Source organism: Anolis carolinensis, chromosome 2 (genome assembly GCF_035594765.1).
Source record: "Anolis carolinensis isolate JA03-04 chromosome 2, rAnoCar3.1.pri, whole genome shotgun sequence".
In the NCBI taxonomy this organism is placed as follows: Eukaryota; Metazoa; Chordata; class Lepidosauria; order Squamata; family Dactyloidae; genus Anolis; species Anolis carolinensis.
Genome location: NC_085842.1, coordinates 289,445,522 through 289,470,559, shown reverse-complemented (window position 1 = coordinate 289,470,559; position 25,038 = coordinate 289,445,522). Strand labels below are relative to the sequence as shown.

General features: G+C 37.9%; 1 protein-coding gene across 4 annotated transcripts in view; it reads left to right on the top strand.

The window, feature by feature from the left end:
• Positions 1-25,038, top strand: part of ap3b1 (adaptor related protein complex 3 subunit beta 1) — a 190,125-nt gene that overhangs the window by 83,923 nt on the left and 81,164 nt on the right. For all 4 annotated transcript variants that reach the window (XR_505533.3, XM_008102923.3, XM_062972349.1 and 1 more), the window contains exons 14-20: positions 7,115-7,224; positions 12,206-12,382; positions 15,417-15,603; positions 16,557-16,687; positions 18,503-18,638; positions 21,501-21,612; positions 24,319-24,487. Coding sequence is in view for 3 of the 4 variants with exons in the window: in XM_008102923.3 (XP_008101130.2) it covers positions 7,115-7,224; positions 12,206-12,382; positions 15,417-15,603; positions 16,557-16,687; positions 18,503-18,638; positions 21,501-21,612; positions 24,319-24,487 (1,022 nt within the window). In the remaining variant the exon portion in view is untranslated. The remainder of the gene's footprint in view (positions 1-7,114; positions 7,225-12,205; positions 12,383-15,416; positions 15,604-16,556; positions 16,688-18,502; positions 18,639-21,500; positions 21,613-24,318; positions 24,488-25,038) is intronic.

Sequence of the window (25,038 nt, the reverse complement as noted above, 5' to 3'; positions counted from 1 at the left end):
TAAGTGGCATGACTTTCTTGCCAAATGGTGATGTTGCTTTTATAGTTTCTATGTATTTATTTTATTTTATTTACATTGTTTTGTACCCCGCCCTCTCTCCCTCATTGAGGGCCGCAGAGCGGCTAATGCTCAGCAGCAATTCGATGCTGTACAAATCTAAAACAATGCAAAAATCCAAAATAAATATAAATCACAAATACAAAAAATTTAACACATCATATAAAACTACAGTACATAATAAAACAATAATTAAAACCAGCTATCATTAAAAACCAGCTCCTGTTTATGACTCTTTAAAGTTATTTTGTCTTTTCTTGAATTAGCATGGCTCACTGTGAGTATGGAGTTGTTACTGAGATCTGTCATTTCCTAAACCTCTAAAATGTATCTTCATACAGAATATGATTAATTTTCCCCAGTTGCATTTAAATGGCTGTGCTGCAGAGGGTGCTGTAAGCAGCGAAATGTGGGGGTCTAGGTGTGGAAGTGATTAGAGCATATCAAACCTTTTCTAGTGGCCATCAGTAAACCTGTGTATATTTCAAATTTTTGTTGTATTTTGTATGTAAATATTAAAATGCAGTCTCCTAATGTAAGTAGTAGTTGTGGAACAAATATAAAAGTCAAATGCAAAGCATTTTTTAAAACAAAAGGCCATGTGTCCACTTAAACTCCCATATGAGGGGAAATAAATGTTTAATTATATTTTCATCAGTTGTCCAAGGAATTCCTAATCTTTTCTTTGGAACATAGGAAAAGAGAGAAGCACTACAGGCATACAGTGTGTTAATATAGGTACTTCTATGAGTTGAAGTGTGTTCTGAAAGCATAGTATCCAGTGGGTCATTGAGATTGGTAGTGTGAAGGGTGACTAGTCCATCCAGGAAAATCAGTGTCTGGATATGATTTGTTTTAAAAAATTGCTTCATATATTTGTTTTTGGGTTGGAATCCTACTTGCAGTTGAGGCTAATTAAAAATACCATCCTTTCTCTCCCTTCCTCTCTGTCTCAAAGATATAATGCCGATTTTAAGGTACTTTGCACTAGATGGCTATGTAACCTTTTTGTATAATGGTTAAAGATGCAGAGTTAAATGGGCGTGGTTAGCATGAATAGGGGTAGGACAGAAAATGTATATCAAAGGAAATGCAGATGGTAAAGGTAAAGGTTTCCCCTGGACAGTAAGTCTAGTTGAGTCCAACTCTGCAGAGTGGTGCTCATCTCAATTTCTAAGCAGAAGAGCTGGGTTGTCTGTAGACGCCTCCATATGGCCAACACGAATGCACGGAGCGCCGTGACCTTCTCACAGAAGTGGTGCCTATTGATCTACTTACATTTGCATGTTTGTGAACTCCCAGGTTGTCAGAAGTTGGGATTAACAATGGGGGCTCACCCCATCCCGCGGATTTGAACCACTGACCTTCCACTTGGCAAGTTCTGCAGCCTAGTGGTTTAACTCGCTGCGCCACCATGGCTCCTGAAATGCAGATACATTCATAAAATATTAGCTTACTATATTAGTAAATATATTATACTTGATGCAACCTAGTAGTTTTTCAAGCTCATGGTACAGTTTGAAAGTATTAAAATTATCTGGAAGGTTTTCAAAATAGCCTGCACTAAAATACATTTGAGAGTTAAGTATGTGAATTTTAATAAAGTATGAAATTATGTAGCAACCATCAAATTGGTAATGAAATCACCCTAGAAATGTTATTGGAATATTTAAACCAAGATGCTCACCTTAACCCAAGATGTTAAGTTGCTGTGGTTGAAAACAGGTTTCCAGTGATCCCAGCAAATTATAATGAAGGGCAATATATCTATCTCTCTATATATAACAAGAAAAAATTGACTGATTTGAGATTATTATAAACTGTAAATGTGTGTTATATGCACAAGGCTTGAGTACCCCCTCCTTCCTTTAGTGTGACTATAAGTAAGAGACTGTGAATGATTTCTTTGTTTTCTGAAACCTCTTTGTTTTCTTTGAGAGATCATTCTAAGAAATGTCATTTATCCTAACATAGCTGATCCTGTAATGGGAACTCTCACAAGCATCATCACCATTATGGGAGATGGCATTGCAAGCCCACCAAACTCATATTGATGACGTTCCCAATATTCCTATGACACAGATTGCCAATGGGAGAATTACTTATAGACATGCTAAAGGAAGGAGGGATATTCAAGCCTTGTACCTTCCACTATTGGCAAGTATTGCCAAGATTTTTAGGATCATACTAGCTCTTGATCTCACCATGATTGTCCCATAATCATAGCATCCACCCCTCCTTTAACTCAGCATTCACTTGTTGTACAGGAAATACCTTTGGTAGCTCGTTAAGAACCGATTGTCTCCAGGTTTTCCCTCAAGCTCGAAGAGCTGATATACAGGTTATCAGCCCAGAGGGTCTGTGCTGTAGTTTCTGTTTCTGATCCTAACTTTCTTTCTCATCCACTTTGAACTGTAGCTCTTCTGGGCCTGATTGGTTGTTCTACCTCAAAAGTCACCTCCTGCTCTTCCGGCCAACATTGACCCCTCCTCTCCTAAAAATGATTATTTTGTGGTTTAAATGATGAGGATGGCCAGATAACTTAACTAAAAGAATCTATATATATAAAAGGATAAAAAAATTTCGGTCTAGGACAAAACAATAAAAACCACACATCCCAGAAACACTAAACTTGGCAACACAACCCCACAACGCCACAGCAACGCGTGGCCAGGCACAGCTAGTATAAGATATAAATGAATGACCTGGTGTTCCATCGAGTATACACCCAGGTATCTATTCCTTCAATGTTGCCCGTATTGCTAAACCTCCTCAAAATCATAAGAAAGTATTGGATGAATCCTGTGTCAATCCTGATGTCCCTTGGCTTGGGCAATACCTGATGTCTATGGGAGTCTATCAATAGTTGTTCTGAGAGAAACTTACTACCTTCCTTACCAAATTGAATGATGAAGATTGGAAGATTTTATCCCTGTTCCACCCTGAAACCCATGATGTCATGTTCCAGGCCTCTCACCTGATAATGAGGGCAGAATTTAACCAAACAAACCCAAGATATGCCCAAACCTATTTTACTTAAACAAAGTAAAGATCTGACTAACACAACAGAAATACAGCACACAGCTGATATGATACAGATGAAGCCCCACATTCCAAAAGTACAGTCAGTAGTCAGGGTTTCCAAACTCAAGCCAGATAAGCAAGGTTAAACTGAAGCCCCCAATCTAAAGGTACAAACTGGAATTCAAGTCAAATAAGTCAGTCCAGAATTCATGTTCAAGGTTTCTGTGGATAATGAAATATAAAGCAGAGTTACAGAATATAGAAGAGTTCAAAGCAGGATCACAAGAACAGGATCTGGGTGTTGATATCCAATCTAGGGGTAACAGCCAAGATCCAAGATAGGCATCCCATAGTTCGACATTACTATTCCCAAAGAGGAATATCTTCCACCCCTCTTTTAAGCAGAGATTCTCAGTTACTGCTCAATCACCAGACCTGCACCAATAACCCCATGAAACCTGTGACCCATTACTCAGAAATAGAGAGGGAAAGGCCTCGAAAAAACCCTGGAAAAGTTTTTAAAAATCCCAAGTTTTTCCACACAGTTTTTTCTAAAGCCATTTTCCTCCTGGAAATTTTTTTAAAAAGTGTGTAAAATATGTTCTTTTCCATTGATAAATAATATATCTATGACATGGTATTCAAACTATATAACATGAATATATATATCATTGGAAAAGAACATATTTTACACACTTTTTTCCATTTTTTCTGGAAAAAATGGCTTTGGAAAAAAGAAAAAAAAGTTTTTTCCCAGTATTTTCCCAGACCTTCACATCTTTACTCAGGAAGAAAGTCAGTGTAACCTCTTCCAAACAGCAGAGAGATTAACCCCTTCCAAGCACTCAGCTGCACCTGAACTAAAACCCAACAAACTGCTGGTCATGACACACAAGTTGAATAGACTACAGATCACCTAGCATCCTATAGTGGGGAAGGTTATGTTGCTTTTTGCCAACACACTTGGTTCCCATCCTCTGGACTGTCTTATCAAACTTGTCCAGTGGTTGAAGATTTGCCCTTCAACGATGATGACCTCTTCAGTACAGACACCAGTACCACATTGGAGCACACAGAGAAAATGTGGTGTTCCATCACACAGTGCGGTTTCAACCCTTAATCCATCCTGACCAGAAATACAAGTCATCCTGGTTCAGATGCAGTTCGGCCTCCAGATGGGGTTCAAATCCATTCTGTTCTTGTACCCTCCTGCGCAGAGCCGAAGTTGGCCATCAAAACTTGTAAAGTCAAGCCCATAAATCCACAGAGACATGTATCCATGTATCATGTTTGAGTCACTTCAGGATGACTTCCCTGATGCCACTATATCACCAACATCTATGCCACATTTCCCCAAGATGAAGAAATTCCATCCTACTTGGGCATCCTTCACTTCAATTAATAGGTTCTCATCCTCATTGAAAGAAGTGACTTGAAGGTTGGGTTGCTGACCTGAAAGTTGCCAGGTCCGAATCCCACCTGGGGAGAGTGTGGATGAGCTCCCTCTATCAGCTCCAGCTCCATGCGGGGACATGAGAGAAGCCTCCCACAAGGATGGTAAAAAACATCAAAACATCCGGGCGTCCCCTGGGCAACGTCCTTGCAGACGGCCAATTCTCTCACTCCAGAAGCAACTCCGGTTGCTCCTGACACGGAAAAAAAAAAGTTCTGAAGGTATTTTTCATGTCTCAATTGCTCAACCTGTCTGGTTCAAGATGTGGGCACTCTTCTTCAGAAAGAGGCAGTTGAACCCATATCGCTTTCAGGTTTGTTGCTGGTTCTCCTCCCATTATTTCATTCCCATGAAAAAAAATAGAGGTTTCAATCCCCTTCTTGAACTCTGGGGCATCAACTAATCTTGATGCTTCCAGAGAGTAATCCTTCCTTCCATCCATCCTCTGATGCAGGGGGGCAATTGGTATACAGCCCTGGACCTAAAAGATGCATACTTCCATATCGTGATGTGTTTTTCACATCAGCAATTCCTGTTTTGCACTAGGGAAAAGAGCCTAATGATTTTGAGTACTTCTGTTCAAACTCAATACTGCTCCCCTGATATTGTCAAAAGTAATGACAGTGGCAGCTGTGTTTCTTTGGCAGCAGAGTGTCTATATCTGTAGATGCACATCTGGTTAATCTTGGCTCACAACAGTTTGATCTTTCTTCAGAGATTTAGCCTTGTTTTAAAACAAGAAAATTGTATTTCGTGTCCCCCGTGGAAGATAAGATTAATCGGGGCTATCCTGGAATCAAATGCCCAGGTTGTCTTCCTTCCAGATGATCACTTTCTGGCATTTTGTCAGTTTGTCCTTTGCTCCCTACATTACAGAAGGATCAGAGCCATGGATGTGAACTACATGGATACTGGGCTATATGGCATCTGTCACATCCATCACTTGTCATGTCAGTTATCATCTCAGTCTCTCCAAGAAGTGGTTTACCACCCCAAGAACTGTTCACCCAGAAATTCTATCACCATTGATGCCTTCATGATAGTTTGAGGCACTCATTTTGATGCTGTGTCCATTCAAGAGATGCATCAGCTAGAACTGTTCACATTAATGCCTTAGAAATATTGGGGGTGGAAAAATGTTTCACATCTTCGAGACTCCCATAAAGAGCAAGGTGGTACAAGTCTTGAGTGACAACACCATGGTCATGTATTACCATGAAGGATGAAGTCCTGTACCGTTCTCCGTCTCATAAAATGTCTCTGGACTTGGTGCATTGAGTAATCCACCCTCCTGGAGAGGATAGCATCTTTGTGGATTTGCTTAGTGGGACATCAACAATGTCTCATGTGTGGATGCTTCATCAGAGGAGTTGGTACAGATTTTCCTTCACTGAAACACTCCAACCTCGATCTCTTCACATCCATAGTAGATTGTCAGTGCAAGCAGTTTGCTCCTGCCTCTTCATAGGGTGTGTGTGTGTATGGGGGGGGGGGTATCCTTTTTATTGGGGAGACATTCCACTGTATACATTTTCTCTCTTCCCTCTCATGATGAAGGTAATAGCCAAGGTTTACCAGGACAGTTCCTGTATTTTTGTCAGGCCACCCTGGCCTCACCAGCAATAGTTCAGCCCACTTCTCCATCTGTCAATTCACACATGGTTGTTTTGTGCAAAAACCAGTATTTTCTCCATAAGAAATAGGGGGTTTTCTTTTGGAAAACAATGTTAGTGCAGAAATATTAACTCCTATAGAGAAGATCCTGTTTTCAATACAGAAAATGCTGTAATTTGCAATTTAGTTGGTAAAAATGCCATGATAAATTTGCATAGGAAAAGGCATTTTCTGCACAGAAAGCAACATTTCCTGAGCAGGATTTTAAATTTCTGCATTGAAATATTATTTTAACACAGAAAATGCTATTTTCTATATAGAAGGCCCTTTTTTCTGCACATAACAACTATGTGTGAATTTTACCTAGAATTATGAATAGCTTTCAAAAACTGTAGTTGTCAAAGACTTTCTTATCACAGGAAGAAAATTGCTGAAATTATTTGCGACTACCTTTGAAAAGAAATTTAATGAAGAATCCATATTATTATTATAGCAGTTTGGTACTTTCCATATAAAGGGTTTTGCGTTCTGAGTAGCCACCTCTATTTAAGGTGTTAATATGGGCATCCTGGACATTATACATAACAGCTTATTTGTAAAATAGGGCAAATGACAGAAATCAGTACATCTTACATTTTTATGACTTGCAGATGATTATCAACCTACAACTATTAATATTGTATTGTATGCTTTGGTATTGTTGGGTTTTCAAGTATAGCCAAAATTTAATTATTAAAGGTACAACAACACAGAGTCAGTTGCTTCTTTAAGGTTAAGATTTTAAAAGGCAAAACTTCTTTAAACTCCTTTATTTTTTAATTCTTTTAAAAGATTTTTTAAAATCTTTTAATTGTACCAAATATACTTTCAAAATGTCTGGATAATTTCAGAAGTTGTAATAACTTTACTATATCTGATGCAAACCTTACAGCAATACAACTTATAAATTGTCTTTGTCTTCTCTAGAAATAGTAGTTGCTGAAAGTGTAGTAGTCATTAAGAAACTGCTACAAACACAGCTAGCACACCATGGTGAAATAATTAAGCGCATGGCCAAACTCTTGGACAGTATTACTGTGAGTATTTTCTTCTTAGTTATCCAAAATAGTGAAATCTAGGTTGTGTATGTTTGTGTTTATGAGAGAATGAATGTAAAGATGATCTGTCCTTTGGTTGCTTTTGTGAAAATATTGAGGAACAAACTTTTTTTCACCAAACACTACAATGCATACATTTGTTACAACATTATTGTTAGGGATGGGGTTAGGATCTGTCTGTGTAAAGTAGGAGTCATACTGATATACTCTTGTAGAGTTGTATTAACATTTCCCTAGGCAACCTTGCTGTTTTCAAAGGCAAAGCAAGATAATTTAGGTAGGTATTCTTATGTTTAAGGCTTGATTTGAAACACTCAAGACCTGCTACAAGGAATAACACATTTATTAAGTTCATTGCATATTTTAAGCTGTGGGGTTTTTTTTACTATCTGCATCTTTTTAGTTAAAAATAAAAAGTATTTAATATGCCTGATGTGACAAATACTGCATCTTGTCAGCTAAGCTAGTGGTTGCCTGCTTCCCTCCCTGAAAACTTTAACCAAAATGGGATGTATTTCAAAAGTGTGTTTTATAAAATGAAGTGATCTACTGAAAGGCAATACTTTTCAAATGATGCTTAAGTCTGCCAAATATATCTTTTAACTACTTTCCTTCACAAGGGTGCACTTGGTTGCTTGCTTAGGCTATTTTGAATATAAAGTATGATGCAATCAACAGTCCTAATTGGTCTTTGAAGATGCTGCAAAGAAGAGTTGTGCAATGAATGTATTTCTTCTTGTATACTTGTAAATTACAGGACTGCCACTTTCTAGAAAATCAGTCATCAGGAAAAGTTGTAATTTACATTCATCCCTCCATATCAGTGGATTTTGTATCCTTGGATTCAACTATCCACAGCTTGAAAATGTACCCTCTCCTTCCAAAAAATAAAAAATAAAACTTGATTTTGCCATTTTATATAAGGGACATCATTATGTATGCCCATTCCTGTCCAATTTAGCTTGCTCACCCAAAGTATTGCAATGAGTATTATTTCCATTTCTTATTTTACTATGTCTAGCGTCCTCAATTCATGTGTTTCACATTTACTGTTCTTATATATGTTGTGCAGCCTCAGACTTGCCTTTCACCTCATAGCACGGTAACAGATGAACATCCTTTTGGTTTGAGTCCAGTTGCATCATAGTGACAGCTCTACTTGTAGTTGTCGTCTGCTGTTCCCAGTCGGTTGTTGTGTGTCTTCCAAGCAGGGAGTCCCATCTTCTGGCACTATGTCTTATTTCCCTTTGGATTTTCTCATAATAGGATTTTTGTGGTCAAAGCATTCAGAAGCGGTTTACCATGCCGCCTCCTGCTCAGTACTAACATGCATTAGCTATAGTGCTACTCACATTGTCTCTGAAAGATCCGCTGCCAGTTTCACCCATCCTCGCTGCTGTCTTGTAGCTATTTGGCACATTTAGTTTGACTCCTCAGTAAAAGCCTGTTGATGTGGGAGACCCTACAAGCAGCACTGCTGTCATCAGCATAGCTTTTGCCTTATTGAAGCATACAATCCTACCACTGTAGAAAGATGGTGCCATGGTGAAAATGGACTTTGGTTCCACTAATTTCCCATGTGATTTTGTGCATATGCATAGAATCACAAGCCTTGTAATGTTGAATAAGATCGGTAACAGAAAAATGTCCAGCTCCATCCTTTATAGTTGATAGCATTTTCTTACAGTTTTGGGCAATTTAATATAAGCATTTACTTGTGTAAATGAATATATGTAAATTAATGTTCTACTCTGTCTCTGTACAGGCCTAAAGGATGTAATTCTAGAACTTTTTAAAGATCTAGCCAAAGGGAATGCATTTTGTTCTTTTGAGTAGAAAATTACATCCTACATATATATTGTCTAGTTGAATTATAAGTTTTAAACAAAATGCGTAATATATGTTTCTTTAGAAAATTTCTTATAACTGAAAATTTAAATTAGCCATATATTCTTATGTAAAGGTATCTGTCAGTTCTACAGGCAGTTTGAACTTCTGTAGCTGAAAATTTAATGTATCACTCAATTACTATTCTTTAGCCCAATTTAAAATGATAGTTTGGGAGTAATGTTTTAATGCAGCGTAACCTTTGGAACATTAGAAATAAGCTCTTTCTCAGTATATACTAATGACATCAGTCTTACTACATTTGATTTAGCAAATGTACTCAGGCATTTAAAACTTTTCTTGCATAATAGATTTTCACTGCCTGTTTCACTTTGTAATTGTAAATTTCAGAATTGTTTCCAAATACTCTTGTCAATGTATGTCTGTTGTTAGTTACTAAACTAAGCCAGTATTCATCTTTTCATAATGCTTTGCCATGATCTGTTTCTTTTTCTTTTATTGCCTTTGAATTGATTCTTTTACTTGACTTCAACTGCTATATGATGGTTAAAAATGGCACCATAGAGTGTCTGTGTTGTAACAGAATGTCATTAACAGTCATTATTGCAGTAATCAAGCAGTGGTTGCTGTCTCAAGCAAGGAATCCTTAACTTTAATACTTTTGAAAGCATCAATAAATATTTAGATCTGAATCTACAGTTTTAGCAAATGGAAGAAATATTTTTACTGATCAGTCCTTTTTAGTCTTTAGAGTTTTTGTTCTAGTAAAAGTTAAAGTTATTGCTATCAAATCTATCTAACCTTCAAGGGATAACCATTTTTGGATTTCTCCATAGGAGTCACTGCCATTTCATTTCCTTGTCTAGTAAGAAAGTGCCATCCAGGAGTTCTCTCATCACCTACATACCCTGTTGCAGTCACTGTCATCTCATCTGAACCCATCTGATGATGGATCTGGACCAAACTTGGCACACAGACCCAACTTGGCCGACTGTGAACACTTGGGGAGGGGGTTGGGGATGATTAAGCTACGATTCTGGGAGCTGTAGTTCACCCACATCCTTATGCATTTTCTAATGGGAGCATTCATAAAAAAAGAAAAGACTGGCTTTTTCTAATAAATAGTGTTTGTTGGAAATTATAACCTTGATGTTACTTGGGCCCCTTCCACACAGCTGAATAAAATCCCAGATTATCTGCTTTGAACTGGAATATATGGCAGTGCGGACTCAGATAACCCAGTTCAGAGCAGATATTGCGGGATTTCTGCCTTGATATTCTGGGTTATATGGCTGTGCGGAAGGACCCTGGATTATCTGAGTCCACACTGCCATATAACCCAGTTCAAAGCAGCTATTGTGGGTTTTTCTAACTTGTGTGGAAAGTTCCAACCAGCGCTCTATATAGCCTCCTCAGTCCTCCTTGGAAGGCACTTACTGCGGGTGGAGGTGCTCGGGGAGGCAGCGGTGGAGGGAAATGCCGTTGCTGAGGTAGACATTGATCTGGTGGCGGGCCACACCGCAGCTCCTCTTCGCTCCTCCTCTGAAGATGCTCCTACCACTGCTGCTGCTGTGGTGGGTGGGAGCGGAGGCCCCTTGGGTGTGGATTCAATGCCAGAGGAGGGAGGTGAGCAACAGAAAGAAAGGAAAGAAGGTGAGACCCTGGGCGACTCTTGCAAGCAGCGCCCAGCCTCCCTCTCCAGAGGCAGCAGCAGCAGTTTCCCCCTTTCCCTAGCCCTGGATCCGCGGGCGCATGCTCACTCACGCCAGCAGCAGCCCTGGGCCATATTTGTCAGGACTTACTCGAGAGACGGAGGGAAAAATAGAGCCAAAAAAAAAGAAAGAAGGAGAAAGAAAGAAACAGAGAGAGCGAGAGGAGATTTTGGGATGGGTAAGCAAATGGCTGGGGGGGGGCGATCCTTTCTTTCCTGCGGATTTAAGGCAGGGAGGAAGAGGAGGAGGGGGCGGCGGAGGGAGAAGCAAAGGCAGGGGTAAAGGCAGGGGCAGGCAACCCCCAGTATAGCGGAGGAGGCATGAGCAGCGCTGCCTGCTCCCCTTGCTCTCCTTTGCCTTCTGCCTCCTAAGAGACCCTTCCTTCCCCAGGCCCATTCTCCCCACAAGGCTTCAGGAGAGGAGGAGGAGGAGAAGAAGGAGAGGACGCTGCCCAGCTCTATCTTCTGGCCCAGCAGCGACTTCTCGTACACGGGCTGGCAGTGTTTGCCCCCTCTAGAGGACGCCCTCGCATGCGTGCCCCTCACAGGGAGAGCGTGCGCACGTGAGCAGCGGCTTCTCTGCTCTGCAAAGCCCCGAACGCCTTCTTGGCGAGAAGGAAGGCGTTTGGGGCTTTGTGGAGCAGAGAAGCGCCAACCTCGGCTCTTTCCTTGCGGAGGCAGGCAGGCCGCAGGAGTTGCCTCAATGGCGCCGCCAATCAAGATGGCACCACAGGCAACTGCCTAGTTGGCCTGGTGGTTGAACCGTCTCTGACTACTAGTGGTCTAGCTATGGCAGTGCAACCAACAGGAATTCAACCAAGAGTTGAACCTAATTAACCTCTGGCTTGAGGTTAATATTTTCTTTATCTAGGGCCTATGAAGTTCCCATTACTAAGAGAAAAACAACAGTTTTTTCACGTCAAAACAGCAATTTCATTCCCATCTTTTAAAAATAACTCCTTTAATATGGATATTATATGATCATGGAATAGCTTGCCTTCTAAAATACGTTTCCCTTGAACCCACTGAACAATCTCACTTGCTTCTGTTCTCATCATCTGACTGTCATCCAAGTATTTAAATAAATGATAATCTTACACCTTGGACAGTATCTTGAGGAAATCACCTGTAAATGCCTATGCTTTTTATTTTTGGTCCTCCAGATGGTTACACTTGAACTACTAGAAGTTGTAACTAGTCCTTTAAGCATTTTTTTTAACTAAATGATTAAATATGATTAAGTATTGTGCCATTATATTATTGAGTTTTGTGTCTCAGTGTATGTATTTGGTAGGCACCAACTGGTTTCATTGTCTCAGAGTTTGCTAATGTGCATGCCCTTAAAAAGTAAGCAAAATGGCAGAAGATACATCACCTCTTTGTACTCATTTGTTACTTAAGGTTCCTGTAGCGAGAGCCAGCATACTTTGGCTTACTGGAGAATACTGTGAACGAGTTCAAAAAATAGCACCTGATGTTCTAAGAAAAATGGCCAAAAGCTTCACTGCTGAAGATGACCTTGTAAAGTTACAAATTTTGAATCTTGCAGCAAAATTGTATTTGACCAACTCAAGACAGGTAAGAATGAACAAAATTAAATCACTATTATGTTTAAGCATGTTGACTGATAACGTGAATAGTCATTGTTCTTGGACGTTAATCATGCCTTTTTCACAACCTTCACTTTTCTCTCCTCTTCCTCTTCATTGGCTCAAAATGCATCATAATATTTAAGATTAGTTGTATAATAAAAATTTCCATGATATAAATGTGAGTTCTGTATTATAATTTGGAAAGAATTGGTGTAGATATGTATTATAAAATCTCAAATAGGCTAGGTTGACGGTTTAGTTAATTTATATTTGTTATTGTGGTTAAACAACAATGAAATCATATTTTGAAAACAATAGCAACCATAAAGATAGTTGCAAAAGACAAGTAAAGACATGCAGATTAAACACGTTCTTGCATTCAGATATAGTTTGGTCCTGCTGTAATTCTAAACAGAATGTGTTTCAGAAATTGGGACTGACTCAGAAGAACTCCCTTTACTCTGTGCCCAACAAGTGAGCATCTGCAAACAGCAGCATCTTCCATTCAGTCCATGAAATGCAGTGTACACCATTATGAAGAACCCAAAAATGCCTGCATTAAATCCAAAACTGAATGAGTGGTAGGCCCAAGGATGCGACAGTGGAAGGGAGAACAAATGAGAGTATTTCTCCCTTCTAACAGTTAAGTGCTTTATAGTTCCTAGTGACTTAAACCCAATGAAAATGGCCTCACTACAACCTAAGTTGGCCACTATTGCAAAAAGCTGCAGCAGAAGAGAGAAGTTATAAAATAATTTTAATTATTTTAAAAGCAGGTACAAGTTTTGGATTCAGGTTCTTTAGAAGCAGACATTTCTCTTTATTACTAATCTCAAAATCAGGATACTAGGTTATCTTAGTTTATCGCAGAGTTTCTTTTACCACAGGTCATAGATATTCCCTAGATTCTGTTTCATTCCTTACTCTGACTATGCCTATTTATCTATTCGAAACCTCTGCCTTTTCAAAACCTTTACCTATGCAGCCCTTTGTTCTGAGCCATATGCTCAGCGTTCATTATTGTATTGCTCACAGTACAGCCCTAAAGTAAATTGCAGTCATCTATTAGCAACCCAATTTTTGGTTCTAGCATTGCTTTTGATACAATACTATACTGGCTGCCTTACTTCTGATGCCCGGTCCATCTTTTTTGGTTCGGAATCTGTGGATTCTACATTAATTCTGTTGATAATTTCAACTTTGCACCTACTGACCTTTAAGATTACAGATCCAAGTCTTCACTGATTTATGAAATTTTGTCTGAGCCAATCTGTCCTGGGGGTGAAGGGTCTTTCCTTGGAGATGTTCTGCCCCTGTGGAGAAATGGTAAAATTCTGCCTAGACATTCATATCTCTGATGATGACATGAGACTTACTGGATGTGATTTTGATTTTCTTTTTTGTAATCTCCTGTTGGGGGTCTCAGTTAAACTTCCAAATACTTATTGACAGCCATAGATCTCTTCCCTTACTTAATAGAATGTGGTAATTCAAGCAAATTATTCAAATCTATATCTGTATGTGTTAAAAATTATGAGATTATACAGAATGTTGACCTTGAAGGAGCTGGGAATGGCGATGGCCAACAGGGAGCTCTGGCGTGGTCCGGTCCATGAGATCACGAAGAGTCGGAAGCAATTGAACGAATAAACAATAACAGAATGTTTTCCCTAATAAAATAGTGTTAATTAATCTAGCCAGAAGTGGGAATCATGCATCCCTCCAGATATTGTTGAATTGCAGCTTTCAAGACTTACAAAGGGTAAGGTGTGCTGGGAGTTGCATCCCTACAACATCTGGAGAACTAGTTGATTCTTGCCCTGAATTGAAATAGGTTGCCATTACATTAGACAGACCTGTGCATATTATTGTGCATTTCTTCAGGTATAATTATGGAATTAAAAAAGGAATAGATTTGTGCTTGAATAGAGTAGAGTAGTGTGCATATGAATAGATTTAAGTATAAATCACGTTGAGAAGTAGCATGCTTAATGTTAGCGTTCAATTCTGTGCACTGAAAGGATGTCTTTTGGTAAAGGTTATTCAGCTCAGATTGCATTTAAAACTTTTAATGAAAAATAACATTGAGAAATATAATTATTTGCATATTGTGCTGCAGGGTTTTGATTATTGTATCTGTTTCATTTTTTGTAAACACATACTGAGCAGAACGTAAGATGCATTTTGCAGACTCTTCGTATATTCCAGGTTTTTGCTTTGCAAAAATTAAATATAACATTGAGGAGTTTTAATAATTAATATTCCTACACAACAAATTAGAGATTATAGTTGTGCTTTAAAAAGCAGTGGTAATGTAACTTGCTCTTACATATATAAATAAATGACCAATATTACCAGAAGCTTTAAGCTGTATGGAGAAAAATGAAAGAAGTCTTTTATCCTGCTTTTTAGAGGGCATCAGCAGCTTGCTTTTATGAAAAAGTAACAGCTAAATGCACTGCAAATAATTTGCAGTAATCCAGTTCAGTGATTCATGTGTCTGCTTTAATGGGTCATAATTCAGAGTAAAGTAACTGAGTGCAGTCAGAGTGCAGACACTGCTTATGCCAGGGACAGTATCTCTTCATAAAACACACCTCAGCAGAAGCAGTTTGCCAGCCTCCTAATATCCTCTGATGTTTTGATGTCCTGCATATTTTTCCGATTAAGTTTTGAGTGCCATGTTTTTAGTTGTATTTCCACATTCATTATTCTCACGTAGGCCCTTCAGCGGGTTTGCCATATATGATTATTTTTTTAATGATGCCTTTCTTTCCACTTCAGCAGTTTAATAATCTAGCACATGGCTGCTTCTTAGTACTCAGCATTCACCTCCCCAGTACAGAAGAGGACATGTGCTTTGGCTTCAGTATTCCATTTACTGCTTTAGAAATGCATATTCCCTATGGAACAACATTTGTTTGACATAACCATTCATTTTTATTACCTCTTTAAATATGTTTATCCAGAGTTATCAATAATCATAAATAACTTGCATTCTCCTCTTGTCTTTTTCACAGACAAAATTGCTTACGCAGTACATATTAAATCTCGGCAAGTATGATCAAAGCTACGACATCAGAGACCGTACAAGATTTATTAGGCAGCTCATTGTTCCAAACGAGAAGAGTGGAGCTTTAAGCAAGTATGCCAAAAAAATATTTCTGGCACAAAAGCCTGCTCCACTGCTTGAGTCTCCTTTTAAAGGTATGTTGGCTATTTTTTCTTCCTTATCTTAATTAAGACTATACACATCAGTTATCAAAACTCACATTGCAAAATGGTCAGCTTAAAATACATGTATGAGGAATATGATTTTAGATTTTTTAAGATAATTAATAGCTTTTTTAAAAGAAAGAGTTGTCAGAATTGCACATTCGCCTTAGTTTTGCCATTTAGGCATACATTTGGTAAACTACAGCGGTGTAAAAACTTCCCTTCATATGTATACATTCTAATTGTATTCAGTTGATGTAAATCCACAGTCTGCATAGTATGTGCAGAAAGATTTTTAACCACTCATAAGACTTTAAAGAATGTCTTTTCAGGATTTCATTATTACTGTGGTTTGGAAACATTAAAGTCCCTTCCAGATTTAGTTTGTATTGAGATACCAGGATGGTTGTTACTTTTTTTCTAATGAGTTACAGAGGCAAGGGTGCAATGCATTTTCACTGTTACTATATACCTAGATTTTAGAAAATGCTATAACCCTGACTTATAACTGTATTATATTACTTATTATCTTTCTGAATATTTCATACTTCGGTGTTTTAATTCTGCTTTAAACTATGAAAGCAGCCCTTCCTCTGAAGGAAAAAAAACTATTAAAATTCTGGAGGTGTTTGTTCCAAGACATGTATATAGATTATTTAACTGTGCTGTCATTCTTAATATTCACAGTAAAGTAATTTTTAGAGAAGCTACATTTCAGAGCAACACCTCTAAACACACTGACTGATTAGCTTTTTTATTGACCATTATGGGGAGATTATTGTAATCTATGGATTGGAGTCAGTTTTTTGACCTATGAAGAGCTTCCCAGTTTATATTTATTCCATGACATTTGAGGTAATGTAATACCAATTACTTTTAGTTCTGATTAAAATTGCTCTTTGTGATATAGAGCTCATGTTTATATTTTCAACTCCTTACCATAGATAGAGAGCACTTCCAGCTTGGTACATTGTCTCATACTCTGAACATGAAAGCCAATGGCTACCTGGAGTTGTCTGATTGGCCGGAGATTGCACCTGACCCTTCAGTGAGAAATGTAGAGATAATTGAGTCGGTATGTTGACTTTTCAAAATAATTTATTATTTTGGGAGCTAGAACTTGTGTATCTGGTGAGTAAATTATTTGTAAAGATGAAGGTTTCAAGTCAATTGGAATAAACATTTCACAAAATGAAGCCTTTCTGCTGTAGGTGATCACTTTGAAACTCTCCATATGCATTTGCTAATGTTTATGGCATTTTCTAGTATACATCTTCTTTCAGTCACCCTAATTCCAGCTTGCAGGCACTTCACTTCCAGTTATCAATCCAACCTTCCCCAGCTTAACATGAATATTTTGTAAATATTTCATTTGTGGGGTTAAGAAACAGTAAGGAAGACAGCATAGTATCATGGTTTGACTCTAGCTCTGGAGACCAAGGTTTAAATCCCCACTCAGCCATGAAACCCTGTGAGTGACTATGAAACCGTGTGGGTCATGTTCTTGCACCCTCAGAGGAAGGCAGTGGCAAAACTCTTCTTAACAATTTTTGCCAAGAAACCCTGTGATATGTTTGCCTTAGAACTGCCATCGGATGGAAATGATTTGAAGGCACACAGCAGCAGCAGCAGCAGCAGCAGCAGCAACAACAACAACAACAACATTTGTTCCTAGATAATTGAAACTCTTAAATGCATCCTTCCTTGTTGATTAAAATCAATATGGTACTTCATTTTGCTTTTACTTAAAAGTAGTAAGTAATCTAGGGTAACTCTTGATGTTTAAGCATTTATTCTGCCACCTGCCATTTGACATGAAGTGGCTTTGGAAAGTGGACCCAAAGCTATGGCCAAACTGTTGATTGAGACCAGTTCCAGAAATAACCAAAGTTTATTATGACAGGTTTACTGGTACCTGCTTTGTTGTCTGGTAGTCAGAGTTATAAGCTACAAAGTTCTACATCATTTGAGCCTGTCCTGTCTGAAGGACTGTTTTTCCTCATATGAACCTGCTTGCATTTCAAGATCTTGTCCTATCACCTTCATAGGCATATTTGATAAAGACTTAATTGCTCCCATGCATCACCAAGAAGGGCTTGGAAATGCCACTGTTGAAAACCATAGAGAGCTGCTGTCAGTCAGTGTAGTAGATATTAGATCTAGATGAACAAAAGATTTGACTCAATCTAAGAGCTTCCTATGGCAATGAATCAGTGCTGGGAAGGTAGGGTAGAGCTGACAGGCATGGGCAAACTTTGGCTCTCTAACAATGTTAGGAATTGTGGGGATTGAAGTCCAAAACACCCGGAGGGCTGAAGTTTGCCCATTACTAGTATGGCACCATAAAGATTCCAAGGTAGGTAGTCTCTTTTTTCCCCTTCGCTGTCTATATTACTGGAAGAACCATAATTTGTTAGTTGAGACTGTGCTTCACATATAGGAGATCCCAGATGGGGAGATAGTTGTCTGAAATTCTGTAAAGCTTCTACCAGTCAGTGTCAGCAGTCTTGAACTGTATGGACATGTTGCTTGTCTCAATATAAATATCCTCCTCCGCCTCCTCCTCCTCCTCCTCCTCCTTCTTTTTTTTTTTTTTTAAAAAAAATACTGCTTTTTAAAAAATGATTTATTCTGCTAATTCTCTCAATTTCCACAACTAACCTTTTCAAGTAAAAATAGAAATGTTAACAGTTAATTTTAAATTGTTCATGGTGATAAGAAAAAAATATATGTGTTCTTGATTAATGTGTGTTTTAAGCTACCTTGAGCATTTTCATTTCTGCTTGTTTTTGTATTACTGAGTATGTTTCTATATGTCAGTACAAACTAGAGAAGTGTGCATTGCTATCTATTGTAACGTTAACCATTTTACTTCAAACTTTATGAACAGGCAAAGGAATGGCCTTCAATATTAGGGAAAACAAAGAAAGAAAAACCCAGTGAACGATTCTACTCTGAGTCAGAGGAGGAGGAGGAAGATGATGAAGACAAGGAAAGTGATGATACCTCGAGCAGTAGTGACAGTGGTATGTGTTAATACAGAATGATCACAGTCCGGAAACGTGAAGACTGATTTTGTCGCCCCTCAGATATGTTCCAATTCCTTTTATGGGAAATGAATGATTTAAGCTTTTATATAATGGCAGTTATACTATGATCAAGATTTTACTGCAGGAGCATTGTTATATTCTTATACCATAAAAGCCCACATTTAGGATTCTATCTTACAGTGCAATCATAAATTAATTTTTTCAGTGATCCAGTTGACTACATAAACCATGTAAGTGTGCAAACATTGCTGTTTAGATACACTTTCAATGCTCATACCTGTTTCTGTGTAGTCATGATGATTGAATAAGGAGGGTGGCGATTAAAAATATTCTAAATCTGTTCAGTTTTTCTTCAATCATCTTTGTGCACCATAATGTGTTCCTCAGAGCAATCCAATAGTGACTAATAGTGATAGCCCAATGAAGTTCATTTTAACTTTTGTCACCATAGTTGTGTTGTGCACAGTATTTGTTCCATTTGTTTCATTCGTGTATTCATTTCGTACCATCCATTCGGAAGGCATGAAACGAAAGACCCCATTTGCAGATGAAACAAAAGACAACACGAAAGAGAAAGCTGCACTGTCACCATGGCTTTCTTTTGTTTTCGGGCCATGTGGCTTTCCAAGGGAGTTCTACCGCAATTGTCAGAGGAGGAGGAGGTTGTGATTGTTGGCGAATTAGAGGTCAAAGAAACAGTGATGTGGCCACTGGCCACAGGCTATTTAAGGGGTCGATAGCCGTAAAGTGCCCATTGCTGGCTTCAGTGGCTTGTCTGCCTTTTGCCTTGCTTTGCTTTGCTTTGCCTTGCCTTGTGGGCCTTGCTTTTCTGCTTCCTTTCCTACCTTGCTGCTGGGGAAAGATTTGTATTTTATTTTTTGCCTGGCTGCTTGGCATATTTTTTTAAAAAATTTCTTTGACGTGAAGGGGCTGGGATTTTTGAAGGGGTGTGGGGGTGTGTTTGGCTGGGGCGCGCGCACGTGGGGCTTTCGGGGTGGGAGAAAAAAGGGGATTTCTCTCTTGTAGCTACTAGCTAGATAGCTTTGCTGTATATTTAAAATTCTTTAAATCTTTTCTTCTTAATTCTCTGCTTAAAACCCCCCTTTTCCTCCCCCCATTGTGTTTTTTTAAAAAAAGAAATATTTTTCAAAGGAAAGAAATTGTTGGGCTCCCCTTTTCAGTTTAGAAATCAAATCAGTCTCTATAGCTGGTCCTTGGAAAATCTACTCTTCTATTTCTCCCTATTTCTCTGTATTGCCTCTGGCTTGGATCCTCCCTCTCCTTTGAGCTGTATAGAGAACAAATAGAATAGAATAAATATTATTTGATACAATATACTTTTGAAGACAAAACCATTTTTGGGCTCCTGTTGTATAATAGCTTATTAAAAACCAATCTCTCTAATCAAACCTTCAGTCTTTCTCTATAACTGGCCCTTGGGATTTTCACCCTTCTAGCCCTAAATATGAGGGGAGGGCAAGCCTAGGAAGCCCTCCCATTACCGCCAATAGTCCAAAAATGTTTGTATTTTCGGACGCGAGACGAAAATTCCATTCATATATGGCCCAGTTTTTGGAAGCGGCAAACGAAAACAGAACAGAAACGAATAAAACAAAACAAAACGGAAAGTGATCCCATACAAATGCACATCACACCATAGTCTTACTACATGATCATAGTTCCTGTGGTAACAACAAAAGTTGTCCTTTATCTGTTTAAAGCATTTAAAACAAGACCAGAGTATTTTGATCAGATTGGTATATGGTGTAAGGGGGATGAGGACATCTGATGTATATACCTAAGATTGGCGTACATTCGGTTACATGTTGGCCATCCCCACTTTTTATCTCTTTATAATTTTACCTGGACTGTAATACTGTATGCTGTGTTTATATTGTCTGCTTTGATCAGGTCAACTGGCTGATCAATAAAATTGTTTCGTTTTCTACCCAATAATAGCTCTAATTGTTCCATAGTTGGCTGGTGGTCTGTTCCTGTAGGGGCAACAAGCTGCTTCAAGTTGTATAGGTGCCATCCAGGTGCTAAACTTGATTCTTGAATGAATTTTGCAGAAAGCTCCTATACAGCTGTAAATTCAAGAGTGGATTTGCCACCTGTTTGGCATCAGAACAGACAGCCACATCTGCATTATTCTAAATCTTCAAAAAAAATCCAAAAAAACTTTTTCAAAGATACACGGCATATAAGAAAATAAGTAGGAGGAAGCAAACTGCTTATTTGTGGATACTCAAGACAAACCCAACATCTTCTGTTCTGAAACATTTGAAAGATAGAACTAGCCCAGGCATGCCAAACATCTGTAGGTTACAGCAGTTTTCATTATGGTTCATTTAAATAGATGCATGTAAGTGAAGAACACACAGCCATGGTCATTACAGGTACAAACTGACTTGTTTGAATATCTACTCTTGGCATTTCTATTTTATGTGTAACAGGCCATTTCTCAACTTCTCTGTTTGATCCTTAAACTCTGTTAGAAACTGTACTTGGCTTTTTTTTTCATAATCCGGACTTTTTCCCTATACCTTCAAGTTAAGTATAAGAAACACTTTCAAACCGATTAAATTTAAATTCCTGATAGAATTGTCATCACTAGATTTTGTTCAAGAATGGATTACCATAAGTACTTAAATATTGAAAATGAAAGAGAAGGGCACTGAGGGTAGAACACATGTCCTGAATGCCTGAATTTTGACAAATCAATTCTTAAATTATTACAAAAATTAAACATGTATAGATTATGTCAGAGTGTTTTAACATCACACTAAAATCAATTATTTGAATTCTATACAAACATATAAGACTTTCTTTTTCTAGAGAGTGATTCTGATAGTGAAGAAGGAAAAAAGGAAGGACAAGGAAACAGCAGTGTGGAAAGTAGTAACAGTTCTTCTGAAGATGAGAACACTGGAAAATCAAAGGCCAAAAGGTCAGTCCCATGTAAAGAGGTTATGATTTCAAATAAGTGTGTATGCATATATGTATGGGATTTGATTGTGACAAGTATCATATCAGAAAAGTGATGCAACAAATTTTGTGCACAAGTTCACCATATTTTTTTATAATTAAATTCATTTTGGAAAAGTATCTACTTTTATCAGGTTGCAGATTAGTTGTAAATTGAGCAACTCTTCAGTTTATTTTTTTTTAACCAGGTGTTGAGCAGAAGATATTAACATAACCTTGGGAGACTAAGCAGTTATACCTCTTTATGAAATAGTTAATTACCCATATACCCATTTTGCTGAGGGCTAAAATTAAATTCTTCTGTATCCTGCCCTTATGTAACTAAGGCAATTGATTTCCCCTTGAATAATGTTATATTAAAATGATTATGATCCAGATATTGGAGGCAAGAGCTATGAAGGGAAATGGTCAGAAACTGCTTAAGTGCCGGGGCTTTTAGAGATTTCCTTATTACCAACAGAGTTATCATGTATTAAAATATCATCAACATTTGAAGTAATTGAGGCTAATATCTTGGATTGTCTGAATCTGTTTCTTACACTTCTGTCAGCCAGTGGCCTCTGCAGACATGATCACCCTTTTGCTCTGTTGCCTGCTGCCAGCTCACTTGATGAGTTTGCTGCTCAGCTCAGTCGTGGCTGACAGCGCTGATTGGGGTGCAGTACGCACTCTGCTCCTTTTATTACAGACAGTAATTAAAGCAGCTCGCCCTGCCACTTCCATAACAAACACAGCATAATGCCCTAATTATGACTTTATTAATTTAAGTCAGGATTTAATGATTTTAAAAGTGATTTATATTGTTTTTCCTGTTCAGAACAAATCAAATCTGTAGGTTAAATTAATACCAGCTTTTCATCATTGCAAAGTTAAAAGGCTACGTAACAGGGTTTTTAAAAAATCATTAGATTAGTATTTAAAATTCTTAAACAATAAGATAAACAATGATTATGTGTCAAAACAGTAAAGAAGTATGTTTTCCCTGAAAAAATGTATCTTCAGATAATTCACTACTTTCATGGAAAATAGTTCAGTCTTACTTTAAAAAGATGTTTTCACTCTGAATAGTTTCTGGAACCACTTCTACTTTTTAAATCAAATAGAAATGTTGAGATAGTGGAAATTAAACATGAGGAAGAATTACATTTAGTTACATTTCTACTTATGGAACTATGTATTGGGATTTTACAATGGATTTGCTGTGCATTTAAATTGCATTTGTTTATTTATTCTTATACAAGCTTGGGACTCAAAGTAGCTTGCAAGTGTCAAGAAAAAACCAAAATCTTGATAACATAGTTAATATTGAGTTAAACAAGTTACCATATTAAAGTGCCATTAAAAATGTAAAAGTATAAAATCCTTTGAAAATATAACAATAACATTAAAAATACAGTAGCTGCCACTCATAACATTTACTTCTGTTGTTGCTGTAACATAGTTTTTTTCTTGGGGAGTATAGGAAATTGTCTCATACATGGTGAGCTTGAGTTGTCTTTTTCAGTTAAAAAGAAGAGTGGGCTAGCAGTGCAGGTTCCTCTAGGTCTAGCTCATAGACTGCATTTTGTTCGATCTTACTAGTATTTGACTGCTAGATCAGTAGAACTATCTTCCCCTTCCCTATGAATCAAGTTGTGCTCCCCAAAAGAAAACTCAGAAGGATTTCCTAGTTCTCTTGAATAAGGTTTGACATGCAAAGGGTCGTTAAGTCTCCTGTGTCGATAGAAGCAGTTCTATCTGTGGAACCATTCAGTTGGATAATAATTTATTATTTTATCTATATAATTATGCGAGTTTCTCTTCAATTATGTAGGTTGTGTATCCCTTAGCCAAATTGCTTGGGACCAAAAGTTTTTCAGTTTTTGGATTTTTTTCTGTATACTTAGTGAACAAGTGACAGGGTTGAGGGGGCAGTGAACAAGTGACAAGGTTGAGGGGGCCAGTTACACATCCAGTGCCCAGTAGGTCTTTCTCAAGAAGTTTTCACTCCCCCACTGTTAGATATTTGATGTGGGGAAAAAGATGGGAAGAAAGAAGTGGGGAGAACTCCTGGTGTTGCAGGTTGACTTACACAAAGTCACTGTAAAAAGCCGATGTCAATGGAAGGAAAAGTCCAAATGCATCTGCCCACTGCCAGATGTATTTGGCAGAATGCTGGCAACATGTCAGAGGCCTGAAAACTCTGGCTGCCTGGCCAATCCATGCCATGCTGTCATTCTGCCTGGCCAGTGGTGCTGCTAGGCATGGATGTTGACTTCAGGAATGACACACACACATTATTTATATCTGCTTCATCTCCACTGAAAGGGACTTAAAGCAGCTGTTTTCCATGGTTAGAGGACAGAAGAAATGACAGTGAAGTAGAGCAGAGCAAGGTCATTGTTCCTCTTTATTTGTTTATTCAGTATAGTTAAACAACATAATATATGTTGAAGTGGGGAAATCCACTTCAGATTGTCACTACAAACAATAGCTCATATGCAACACAATATGGTAGTGAAAATTGATATTTTATGTATCAGAGTTTTTCAGAGAGCCAGTTTATTTTGAAATGCTTTTCAAAGCAATATATGACACGCTTATGCAATTTCCTACATTTTTTATTTAGCTGTATTTTATAGAACAAATAATTTTCAGTGAATTGCTAATACATGTATTTTATGCTTAGGAACTCTAATGGAACAGAAAAAAATAAAGTCAAATCTCAAAAAGTACTAGATTCTTCAAGTTCAGAATCAAGCTCAACTGAGGAGAGTTCTTCAGAATCCAGCTCAGAAAGTGACTTCGAAAGGAATTTGGAAGCTAGAAAATCACTGCGTGCAGCACATCCTCCCAAGGTACATCTGTAATTTGTATATACAGTAGAGTCTCACTTATCCAAGACTCGCTTATCCAACATTCTGGATTATCCAACGCATTTTTGTAGTCAATGTTTTCAATCTATCATGATATTTCTGGTGCTAAATTAGTAAATACAGTAATTACAACATAACATTCCTGCGTATTGAACTAGTTTTTCTGTCAATTTTTTTGTATAACATGATGTTTTGGTGCTTAATTTGTAAAATCATAACCTAATTTGATGTTTAATAGGCTTTTCCTTAATCTCTCCTTATTATCCAACATTTTCGCTTATCCAACGTTCTGCCGGCCCGTTTACGTTGGATAAGCGAGACTCTACTGTATGTTGAAATGGACAGTTCCTGGTGCATTTGCATTACATTAATGATATGTGAATCATTACCTTAATTATATATGAAAGTGGGACTTCTCAGAAAATGTGTTGTTGTTTATTTTTCCATTGGAACTTCTTTGTAAAAACATTAAGTAGAAGTTAATGAAAATTAATATTTTCTTTCACTACAAAGGATGAAACTGTTTATGGCCC